The 11,870-nt window shown below is 43.7% G+C and overlaps 4 protein-coding genes across 4 annotated transcripts; all 4 read left to right on the forward strand.

The window, feature by feature from the left end:
- Window positions 1-5: 5 nt before the first annotated feature.
- SJAG_01994 (amino acid permease) lies at window positions 6-3,698 on the forward strand. Its single transcript, XM_002173181.2, has one exon. The coding sequence runs from the start codon at window positions 1,146-1,148 to the stop codon at window positions 2,910-2,912; it is 1,767 nt and encodes a 588-aa protein (XP_002173217.1). The 5' UTR covers window positions 6-1,145; the 3' UTR covers window positions 2,913-3,698.
- A 618-nt stretch (window positions 3,699-4,316) lies between these two features.
- SJAG_01995 (oxoprolinase) lies at window positions 4,317-8,267 on the forward strand (the record flags this gene model as incomplete). Its single annotated transcript, XM_002173182.1, has 1 exon — window positions 4,317-8,267. The coding sequence occupies one exon, from the start codon at window positions 4,317-4,319 to the stop codon at window positions 8,265-8,267; it is 3,951 nt and encodes a 1,316-aa protein (XP_002173218.1).
- Window positions 8,268-8,676: 409 nt separating this feature from the next.
- Window positions 8,677-9,498, forward strand: SJAG_01996 (copper chaperone). The gene is made up of 3 exons (XM_002173183.2): window positions 8,677-8,713; window positions 8,759-8,827; window positions 9,064-9,498. The coding sequence occupies exons 1-3, from the start codon at window positions 8,698-8,700 to the stop codon at window positions 9,321-9,323; spliced, it is 345 nt and encodes a 114-aa protein (XP_002173219.2). The 5' UTR covers window positions 8,677-8,697; the 3' UTR covers window positions 9,324-9,498.
- SJAG_01997 (guanine deaminase) lies at window positions 9,438-11,778 on the forward strand. Its single transcript, XM_002173184.2, has one exon. It carries the CDS (start codon window positions 10,146-10,148, stop codon window positions 11,643-11,645), a length of 1,500 nt encoding a protein of 499 aa, XP_002173220.1. The 5' UTR covers window positions 9,438-10,145; the 3' UTR covers window positions 11,646-11,778.
- Window positions 11,779-11,870: the final 92 nt, after the last annotated feature.

The following is an 11,870-nucleotide window of genomic DNA, read 5'->3' on the forward strand; positions in this document are numbered from 1 at the left end:
TTCCGCCGTAGGTTGGAAACGAAAAAGCAAGTTCAGTCGCTGTTAAAATGCCTGGTTTTTTGTTCTATATGTACTGAAATAGCTATGAAATGTTCACTGGGCAGTGCTTTTCAATGAAGTGTATTGTTCAGCAAACCAGTCAATTCTACTCAACAGCGTCCCGAGCTTTGTTCAATTGCTAAAACTCAACACCTCACATGTCCTCCTTTCCTCCAAAATCAACGCAATGAATATCAAAGTATTGGGGTTGGTACTTATCTTTGTCGTTTGTTGCAGAATGAGGTCCAGTGACGAGTATTACTAATCGTTGAATCTCCACGCTCTGCACCCAAATCCTCAACCCTAATACGAAGTCTAAAACCCCATGACTCTACCGGCTGGACACACCACGAAAGGTGATACAGAAACTTACTCTACTTACGCACACACACATCCATCGACCAGCAATGAGGCATTTCGCTAGGCATGTTTTGGTGGTGAGTTTTAAAATAAGGTTGAAATAAAGTTCTCGCTTAGTCGCTTCTGTTTAAGCAAAAAACTACAAACGTTTTCAATGTTTTGCTTAGTCTATACATTCGCACAAAGGTTGACTGGGCAATTTCTGTAACTGGGTTGTGTCATGCAAGCGACTACCCGCAAGTTTCTACAAAGTATGCACCAGTCCCCTTCACTAACTGGCCCGCCAAAATTAGCCTTAAATTAGCCGAACAAGGGAGCTCCCTAGGAACGATTTGTATGTACTAGTAAACAGCCCTCATTATATACAAGCTGTCGTTAGATGGTCCGTTTCTTGACATCACATATGTTTCAGTTTCATGTCTGTGATGGCCCAAATCGTCGGTGACTAACTGTTGGTGAAAGCTCAAGGAACAGTATAGTACCACCAAGAAACATTCTTTCGTTATTACCTCAACGAAAGAAAAACAAAATTTGCCACGCGACTGTCTCGGACTCAGTTTTGTCATCCGGCTTGCGGCAGTCCATCTGTTGCACCCACGCCCCTTGTTGCTTTAATACTGAGATTGATCAGTGGAGTTGATCTCGACCCACGTAAGTAGAACGTGTGGCCCTGCTAGAACGCTCTTGTCCTTGAATACTGTGTGCCACTCTGCTGTGCACCTTTCAAATATACTCGTCGCACACATATGAATTACCCATTGGAAGTTCCCTCGAATGCGGACCGCTCCAGCGGTGTGGAAGTAATTGATGATGACAAGGAAAAAACGTGTGTAAGCGATGCAGAAATTTCAACGAAAACATTGGCTGCAGCCGTCTCGGCGGACTCGGTAGACGACCATTCGAGTAGAGGTATCCGAGGCCTTTTCAAATTACAGAAGGCAGAACTTGGCGAGGATACAGAGCCCAAGGACTCACGAACGGCAAGTTTAAAACCGCGTCATTTGCGTATGATCGCTCTTGGCAGTGGTATTGGCACCGGTCTCTTCATTGCTTCAGGTAATATCCTCAAGAGTGGTGGCCCTGGTAGTCTGCTCATTGGATACATTGTCATGGGTGCCATGGTGTGCTGCGTCGTTAATGCTCTTGGCGAAATGTGTTGCATGTTCCCAGGCAAATCGTCCTTCTCCTACTATACCCGGCGGTTCACGGACGAGGCAAGCTCGTTCACCCAAGGTGTGCTGTACTGCTGTACTGCGATAGTAATGTTTCCGGCAGAAATTACAGCCGCTGGTTTTGTTGCGCAACATTGGCAACAAGCACAAAAGTTCCCTACTGCCGGGTGGATGAGTGTGTTCTTTGCCTTCGTCGTTGTCATAGCGTGTACCGGTACTCGTGGATACGGCGAAACAGAGTTTCTTGCTTCCATGCTCAAGGTTGCTGCCGTAGTCATCTTCTTCTTCACAGCCATTATCATCAATTGCGGAGGCGCGCCCAAGGGTGGATACATAGGCCTTCGTTACTGGCACGATCCCGGTGCGTTCAATAACGGCTTTAAAGGTTTTTGCTCCGTCTTCATTACCGCTGCCTTTTCACTGGCAGGTGTGGAAATTATAGGCATTGCTGCAGGCCAAACAAAAAACCCACAGAAGGCCATTCCCGGAGCCTTGAAGAGGGTATTCTATCGCATCCTTGGTTTTTTTGTGATCACCCTGTTTATCGTTTCCTTGAATGTCGCATATAATGATTCGCGTTTGGGCACACAATCCGGTTTCCATAATGTTACATCACCGTTCATCCTTGCCATTCAAGACGGAGGCATTCGTGTGCTGCCAGACATAGTTAACGCTGTCATCCTCATCTCCATTCTGTCTGTCGCAAACACAAGCGTATTCATGGCGAGCAACACGATTTATGGAATGGCGCTTTCACACCAAGCCCCTCCCGTGTTTACATACGTGAACAAGCACGGCTTACCAGTTGTGGCCGTCGGCCTTTGCTTTGCGTTTGGTTTTCTCGCTTACGTTAACACGACCAAGGGAGGTGAAACGCTTTTCAGCTGGCTTACCAATATATCCGGAACAGCCTCGCTGCTCGTTTGGATCTCGCTGTCATACGCTCACATCCGCATGCGTCTAGCCATGCGGGTCCAAGGCGTTCCCGACGATATTATGCCATACCGTAATCGTTTCGGCATATGTGCTAGCGTCTTCGCCATCGTCATCAATTCCCTTGCTCTCATCGCACAAATTTGGATTGCCATTTGGCCGGTCGGCGGAGCCAAACCCTCTGCCAATTACTTTTTTGAGCAAGTCATTGGAATCCCCATCGGCATAGCAGCATGGTTTGGATGGCTTCTGTGTCGCCGTACCGGATTCCCTTCGTTGAAAGACATCGACTTAACCACTGGTCGCTACGACCAGGGCTCCGATTTTGATAGGGAAACCTTCAACGAGAAGCTTCATGGAGACAAACCCCAAACAATAAGAGGTCGCGTGTACGACTTCTTTTGCTAAAAAAAAAAAGGGCTCGTGCTGTCACAAACAACCAACAACTGCTCTCTTCCTCCTATATATGGACCTTTCCAGTTCCGTTAATCACCTCTTTTCCCCGAATGGCCGCCATCAAGCAATGGCTTTACGGCCCAAATGTACTACAACGCCATCTACGAAGGCAAATAAAAACTGAAACAGCGAACCTTTCCAACGAAAAAGCGCTGACGCCCCATTTAAGTAGTCCCCTCCATCGTTTTCTTCAATGTCACCCTTACAGACACCAACACATCAATACCTATACTTTTTGGGCTTCATACTAAGCAATACCTTTTATATATACTTCATCGGGGCGGAGATTTGTTCTATGTAATACGATTCGTGTGCGGACTTTATCTGGTCGGCAATAGATAGACCAGAACAAAAAGCCGCGTTGACATAAACAAAGCATAAAAAGAAACCGAGACAAAGCAATTCTTTCGTACAATAAAGAAATCATGTTTCGGACTTGATTGACGTTCTTTGTTTTATGGAAATAGCACAATTTGCGTAATAAAGCTGTGAGAACACAGTATCTGTCCAGGTCAGTAGAGCCGATCTCCCTCGGTGACAAAGTCGCAATGATAGGAAGTTTGCTAAGTATATTCATTCACCTGTTGCAATATACCCGTCCACTTATGAGGCTAAATTATGTCAATTTGTAATGATTGTTGTTGTAATGTTTCTATCGATACCATTAATTGAAATCAGAAAATAAAAATCAGAAATGAGACATTGAAACTTGATAGGTTAATAACAAGGTGTCAGGAGTATCAGCTCTGTTTTCATTAGAAAAAAGAACGTAGACATAGACTTGAATCTGCACTGGAATTTAATTAAAGACGGGTGTACCGGAGATTACGTATAACTGTTTCCATTTTCGTCTAGTAAGACAGAGTGTGCAGCGGAAAGGATCTCCGAGTCACAATCACGCTTCATATTTGTAAGCAGAGTACATAAGCAAGTTGAAGTAGCGAGAGACACGGTGAATGCTTGCTCATCTGGTCGTAGTATTGTGCCTGTTCTCACCCGTTACCAAGAATTCATGAACACCAGTACATTAACACTCTCTTATGAATGTTCCACTTGTTAGCAAACTATAGCCAGGTACCGTGCAGCTTTGCTACATGAAACAGAAGCACAATTCCGATCTTAAAATGCTTGTATACTGTTTTCCCGCCACTAATATGGTCGGCTTATGGCATAAATTATCGCTGGCGAAAACTTTAATGAGATTAGACTGCGGGGTGATGTAACCTCGGGTCCAACTCTTATCAAGTCTTCAGAATGACAGATCCGGATCGACTATTGTGAAACTTCCAGCTACGCTTTATGGTGACTACGAATAGATGAAATAGTTTCTTTTGTACTGAACAAGAAATATTAAAGATGAGTCTTAAAATCCATATTGATCGAGGAGGAACATTTACAGACGCTATTGCCACGTTCACCGACAAGTCCCGTGAACCAATTGCCATTAAACTTCTGTCAGAAGATCCTAGTAATTATAAAGATGCTCCGTTAGAAGCTATTCGGCAGATTTTGGAGAAAGCAACGGGAAAATTGTTTCCTCGAAATGAACCTCTCGATACCTCCTCCATTTATCATATTCGCTGTGGAACTACAGTAGCTACAAACGCTTTGCTCGAGCGAAAGGGTGAACGTTGTGCATTTATCACCACCAAAGGATTCAAAGATGCTTTAATAATCGGCACGCAAGCGAGACCTAATATTTTTGAGCTTGATATTAAACGCCCCGAAGTACTGTATTCTAAAGTGGTCGAAATCAATGAACGAGTAACGCTGGAGGATTTTGTCGAGGATCCTAGCAATACAAAAACAAAGATTGACGGTAATGACCCCGACTTGGTGATTGGAAGATCAGGAGAGGTTGTACGGATTTTAAAGCGCATCGACGAGAACGAAGTCCGTTTAGCTCTTAAAGGACTACGTGATGAAGGGTTTCAGAGCTTAGCCGTCTGTTTTGCTCACAGCTTCACTTATCCAGAACACGAAAACATTGTCGGACGAATTGCAAAGGAACTCGGTTTTGAACATGTTAGTCTTTCTGCCCAACTCATGCCTATGATTAAATTCGTTTCTCGTGCGAATTCTGCCACTGCGGATGCCTACCTTTCCCCCGTCGTACAAAAGTACATCTCTGGCTTTGCTGCTGGCCTTGAACATGGCATCGCTAAGAGTGACCGTTCCGGCACTGGTACTGGTTCCGGAACACGTTGTGAATTTATGCAAAGTGACGGAGGTCTTATTGACGTGAGCATGTTTTCTGGCCTTCGTGCAATCTTGTCTGGACCAGCTGGCGGCGTTGTCGGATATTCTCTTACTTCTTATGACGATCGAACTAAGATTCCCGTTATTGGTTTTGACATGGGTGGTACTTCTACAGATGTCTCTCGTTTCGGCGGTGAGTACGAGCTTGTCTTTGAAACAACTACCGCTGGCATAACTATACAATCCCCTCAGCTCGATATAAACACCGTTGCAGCCGGAGGAGGTTCTCGTCTTTTTTGGAAGAATGGTCTCTTCAATGTCGGTCCTGAAAGTGCAGGGGCACATCCTGGACCTGTATGCTATCGCAAAAATGGTTATCTGGCAGTAACAGATGCCAACCTTGTCTTGGGACGTTTACTCCCCGAGTCGTTTCCCAACATCTTTGGTCCCAATGAAAATGAACCGCTAGACTATGAGGCTGCATTTCACGCATTGTCCGAAGTAACGAAACAGGTGAATGCCGAAACTAATGCAAACATGACTGTGGACCAGGTCGCCTATGGTTTTATTAAAATAGCCAACGAATTAATGGCTCGTCCCATTCGAGCACTAACTGAAGCCAAGGGCCATGATGTATCCAAGCACCGTTTGGCATCGTTCGGAGGTGCTGGGGGTCAGCACTGCGTTGCTGTTGCTCAATCCTTAGGCATCCATCAAGTGCTCATTCACAAGTATAGCTCTATGCTTTCTGCTTATGGTATGGCGCTGGCTGATGTCATTGCAGAAGTTCAAAAACCAACTTCAGAAAAGTTGGAAAAGAATTCTATTCCCGTTTTCCAGCAGCAGTTTTCCGAACTTCAACAAGAAGCTCGCGGCACATTAAAGAAACAGGGATTTTCAGATGAGCAGATTGGCTATACTCTTTATCTTAACTGCAGGTACGAGGGTACCGAAAGTGCTATCATGATCCGAAAACCTAACGAGTCTTGGGATTTCTTGGGAGCATTTCTTGCTCAACATAAGCAAGAATATGGCTTCTTGTTTGAAGGACGTGATGTTGTAGTGGATGATTTACGTGTTCGCGCAACTGGAAAGAGTGAGTCCTTGGACGAGGAAAGCGTTGATTCACAATTAGAGAGTCTCAAATTCCATACTCTGAGCACTGACGCGGCCGACGAAATGCGATCCGTATATTTTGAGGGTGGTCGTCGAGAAACACCTGTCTATTACATGAAAAATCTACAAGCTGGCAGCAAGATAAACGGACCGTGTATGGTTGTTGACAACACGCAAACAATTGTCGTTCCCCCCAATTGCACTGTTTTGTCACTCAAAACTCACACTGTGATTAATGTTGAGAAAGAAAAGACGAATGAGCTTGCCATCGATGGAATAATTGATCCCATCTATCTTTCAATTTTTGGTTCTCGCTTCATGGCCGTCGCCGAACAAATGGGTTACACGTTACAGAAAACTAGTGTATCAACAAATGTGAAAGAGAGACTTGATTATTCATGTGCTATCTTCGACGCTGATGGCGGTCTTGTTGCAAATGCCCCACATTTGCCTGTACACTTGGGTTCTATGTCTACTTGTGTACGTACCCAAGCTGAACTGCATAAAGGGACTCTGAAACAAGGTGATGTTCTTGTAACTAACCATCCTTCTTACGGAGGAACACACCTCCCGGATATCACCACAATTACTCCGCATTTTCATAACGGTAAAATTGTTTTCTACGTTGCTTCAAGAGCTCACCATGCTGATATTGGTGGGCTTCTTCCAGGAAGTATGCCTCCCTCAAGTAAAGAACTTGCTGAAGAAGGAGCGCGCATTAAGAGTGACAAGGTTGTAATTGAAGGAAACTTTAACGAAAAGCGAATGATTGAGCTGTTGCAGGACGAGCCTGCAACAATTGAAGGGTGCTCGGGTACTAGATGCCTGACTCATAATTTAAATGACTTGAGAGCCCAAGTGGCGGCAAACCAAAAGGGTATCAACCTTATTGGATCTCTATTCGCGGAATATGGTGAGCCTGTTGTTCTTAAATACATGCGTGCTATTCAGGAAAATGCGGAAAACGCAGTACGACAATTGTTGATGAAGGTTAAGGAGCGTTTTAAGGGACAAGATTTGCACGCAGAAGATTTTATGGATGACGGAACAAGGATTGCTCTTCGTATCTCAATTGACGGCGAGACTGGAGATGCTGATTTTGATTTTACCGGTACTAGTGAAGAAGTGTATGGAAATACAAATGCGCCAATGGCCATTACATATAGTGCCATCATTTATGTTTTGCGCGCACTAATCTCTGAATCAATACCTTTAAATCAGGGTTGTTTGAAACCGGTCAAGGTACACATTCCCGAGAACAGTTTGCTGTGTCCTTCTGAAACAGCAGCTGTTGTCGGAGGTAACGTGTTGACTTCGCAGCGCATTACTGATGTTATTCTTCGTGCTTTCCAGGCATGTGCTGCTAGTCAAGGTGATATGAACAACCTTACTTTTGGTATTGGCGGCAAGGATCCCGAAACTGGAGAAGTGAAACCGGGTTTTGGGTACTACGAAACAATATGTGGAGGTTCGGGTGCCTGTAATGGCTCTGATGGCGTTTCTGGTGTGCATACACACATGACGAACACACGAATTACTGATTTGGAAGTCCTTGAGCGGCGATACCCCGTTATCTTGCACCAGTTCTCTCTCCGACCTAACTCTGGAGGCAAGGGTCAATGGATTGGTGGTGATGGAGTAATTCGAGACATTGAGTTTCGTATTCCCTTAATGGTTTCTATATTATCTGAACGACGAGTATACCATCCATACGGCCTCAAAGGTGGAGAACCGGCAGAGCGTGGAAAGAACATATGGTTGCGAAATCGGAAGCTTTCCAATGGCGAACTTTCTGTACGCCGTATAAATTTGGGAGGAAAAAACACTTGCAATATGATGCCTGGCGACCACTTTATCATTTACACTCCTGGAGGCGGTGGTTTTGGACCTGCAACTAAACGCAAGGAAAGTATGCAACAATCAGGTGGGGTTGATGCATGTCGTGCCAATGGAAGTATCAAAATTAGACAGGGAGCACAATTGACGAATTAGAGCTGCATCGAATCCTGTTTTCAACCACACGTTAGACAAACGTGTTTAAGAATAATATCCTAGGCTCTGTATTTTCAAAAATTACTGCCTACTGATGGTGTGAAATGTATGTTCGTCTGTTATTACTACTTGGGGAATGGATGCTATGATAAAAATAAAACGATGAACGGGTTAACAATTGAAATGGCTCTCATGCTTGAGATGAGTGTAATGTACCAGTGATTTAGTTTAGCGGAACGTGATAATACGGTGTTTATCACAAAAACATACTTACAAAACAATGGTATATCGCATTTTAAACATTGACACCTGTACGAGGTCTTACAAGTTGTAGTAATATTACATACCTGTTATTATTGATAGGATTATAATTCTTTGTTGAAGCACGTATTTATATAACCACCACGAATTGGCATACATTGAACTCACGATGTCATTTAGCGGAGGTTTGCATGCTGTAACATTTTCGTACGAAGTGATCTAACATATAGCTGGCGGGGTTCCTGGTAGTTTGAAGAAGATTCCTCCTGAACGCGGCAGTTTTCCCTTGGATCACTATGGTAAGGACTAGTTATTCGTTTTCTGTGAGTAGGGAAGAAGGTGTCTTGAAGTGTTCCCAGTAGTGAGTCTATATTACGACCAAAGAAAAGTTTTTGAGAATGATACCAACGGTAGAACATGTCTCAAAGATGCACCCTCAATCAAGTTGACAGATACTGCGTTCACTAAACACATGGATATCGTCTTCTCCTTTCTAAGACACCACGATGTTTTCTTACAAGTACTAACTATGAAGGGGAATGCAAGGAAGTGATGCAACGCTATTTGGCTTGCCTTAAAGCAAATAAGACTGAACAACAAAAATGTCGGCCATTGGCAAAAGAGTATCTTCAATGTCGTATGGACCGTGAGCTATTTGGAAAAGACGACATGAAGAATCTAGGTTTTAAGGATGAGACAGAGGAGACAAAAACTCCCTCACAACCAAACGACACGAATACCCAAGAGCAACAACAGAAGAATGATGACCATAAGTCAAATGAAACAAGTTCATAAAGTGCCGTAGTGGACATGGTTTAACGAATTACTAGTTTAGCTTTTCATTTTCTCTCAGTAAATTACATATCATTTTTACGCGTATGACAGACATGCCTTTTCAGTTACGACACTCTGCTTCATCATTAAATAGCCTACCTGCATTGCCATTGCATACTGTAAAACACGTTTATATATATCTTATCAAGGGTTCCACCTTTGTACCACTCAGACTTAATTTATTCGCTCCTTCCACCGGATAGCAAGGCTAGTGAACGCTTTAAGGGGGATATCTTATCATCGCTAATAATGTCTTAATAAAGTCCTTTAAGCCCTACAAAAAGGAGAATGAAGTTCGGTTGAAGACAAGGATCAGGTGGAGAGTCGTTACCAATGTATTTTTCGCTCCCTGTTTTGTCAGTAATGAAAGCGAGTATCGGACTTGTAAGGACTACTCCGATCTCTGCTTAGGATCTGTTAAACAAGTCTGGATTTTATATTACCGATAACGTCTATTTTTTTAAAGCAAGCTATTGATATCTTGTTATCCGAGATTTCACGGGTGTCTCGTCCATTCAAAATTCGTGGATAACGCTTATAAAAAAACATTACTTACGGTTTTGTCTCTGTTACCCTTGTATACCACTAAGTTCGTTAGAAGACGTTTCCGTTAAATTGCTGGAAGCACTCTACAATTACTCTACAAAGAGAATTTGGTAGCTTTAAGGAAGCTTCAGTGATAACCGTTTCTTTAAAGGGTTTTAGTCAAACCATTCATCTTCGCACAAGGGCTTTAAGGAGCACTGAGTCTGGTATTTTTCTAGCTATCCTAAATTACGAAAGATGCAAATTATCATTGTTGGTACTTTCGTCCATACTCCTTCCATAAGCAACTTGGAGATATTTGACGGGACAGTTGGTGTGAATAATGGCTTGATTGTCTTTTTAGAGCGTTCCACTATGGAGGAAACAGTACGCCAAGCCAAGCTCTTACCTGGAATGGCTGACTCAATGGTTTTGCGATTATCTCCACTCGAATTTGTGTGCCCGGGAATGATCGATACACACATACATGCTCCTCAGTACGCAAATTGTGGTTTGGGAATCGATCTGCCGCTGTTGGAATGGCTTGACAAATATACTTTTCCTCTCGAGAAATCAATGACAAAACTTGAGACAGCATTTCGTTCGTTTAGTCAAGTTGTTCACCGCACACTTGAACATGGAACTACGACTGCTAGCTATTTTTCTTCATTGCATGCACACTCATCTGCACTTCTTGCGGACTTATGTTACCATCACGGACAAAGAGCGTTTATCGGAAAATGCAATATGGACACCCTTGCTCCTGACGACTATCGGGAATGCTCTGCTGAGGCATCTGTTGACGCTACGCAAGACCTTATTCGGTTCATGTCTAAACTGGACCCTTCTCGGACGCTGGTTAGTCCTATAATTACCCCACGTTTTGCGCCTAGTTGTTCAGAACAGTTACTGTGTGAGTGTGCAGCATTGGCAAAAACGCATAATTTGCCGATACAGACACATGTTTCCGAAAACAAGGGCGAAGTTGACTTGGTCAAGCGAATGTTTCCTAACAATACGTCGTACACTGACGTGTACGATCAAGCTGGTCTGCTCACACCTCGGACTATTCTTGCGCATGCTGTGTATCTCACGTCGAACGAAGTCTCTACCATTGCAGCCCGTGGATCCGGTGTTTCTCATTGCCCGACAAGCAATGCTATCTTGTCGAGCGGACTTGCTAATGTTCGCTACATGCTCACTAATGGTGTGAAAGTTGGCCTGGGTACTGACGTTTCTGCCGGTTATTCGGTTAATATGCTTGACAGTATTCGACAAGCAGCCATGACTTCTCGCCAGTTGTCAGTGCTGCATAGCAATAATCAGATTGCTTTATCGCTAGCAGAGCTTTTTTTCATGGCAACGTTGGGCGGTGCGCAGTTACTTAATTTGGGAGACAGAATTGGTAGTTTTGCCCTAGGTAAGACTTGGGATGCATTACTTGTAGACGTTGGCGGATCCAATGCCGGTGCTACAATCGATGTTTTCGGAACAGAGACGAAGGAAGCACTGGTGAGCAAATGGGTCTTTGGCGGTGATGACCGGAATCTTCGACGAGTTTGGGTTAACGGCGTATGCGTTGCTGGAACAGATTTACTTTCTTCAAAGTGTGAAAAATGCGAGCATTGCTTACAACACACAAAAGCAATTGAAGTTCCGGTGACACGTACTGTCGCTGAGCAAGCTAGTGCTTTTGCTAAACCTGTCTCGACCACAGACAATGAAAAGGAGCAGATCTCGATCCAGTCGAAGGCTTAATTATGAACTTTATGAGAAATGAGCATAATACGTGTTTTCATTATTAAAATGTTAATGACATGCTTTATGATGTAGTCTTAAGACAAGTAAGCGATAGAAGAGAATCACTACTCAGTTGTAGGAATGCAGCTGGACCAACGGTGACGGATTCTTGTAGGTATAGTGTTATTATCCCTTCTGTTTTCCATCTTTTACTAAGGGTAACTCGACCAAAAAAATGTGAAT

Source organism: Schizosaccharomyces japonicus (genome assembly GCF_000149845.2).
Source record: "Schizosaccharomyces japonicus yFS275 unplaced genomic scaffold supercont5.3, whole genome shotgun sequence".
Lineage (NCBI taxonomy): Eukaryota > Fungi > Ascomycota > Schizosaccharomycetes > Schizosaccharomycetales > Schizosaccharomycetaceae > Schizosaccharomyces > Schizosaccharomyces japonicus.

Coding starts and splice junctions, on each gene's coding strand:
- SJAG_01994 (XM_002173181.2), top strand. CDS start 1,146: ATGAATTACCCATTGGAAGTTCCCTCGAATGCGGACCGCTCCAGCGGT.
- SJAG_01996 (XM_002173183.2), top strand. Junction 8,828..9,063: donor TTTTCCCTTGGATCACTATG/GTAAGGACTAGT, acceptor CTAACTATGAAG/GGGAATGCAAGGAAGTGATG.
- SJAG_01997 (XM_002173184.2), top strand. CDS start 10,146: ATGCAAATTATCATTGTTGGTACTTTCGTCCATACTCCTTCCATAAGC.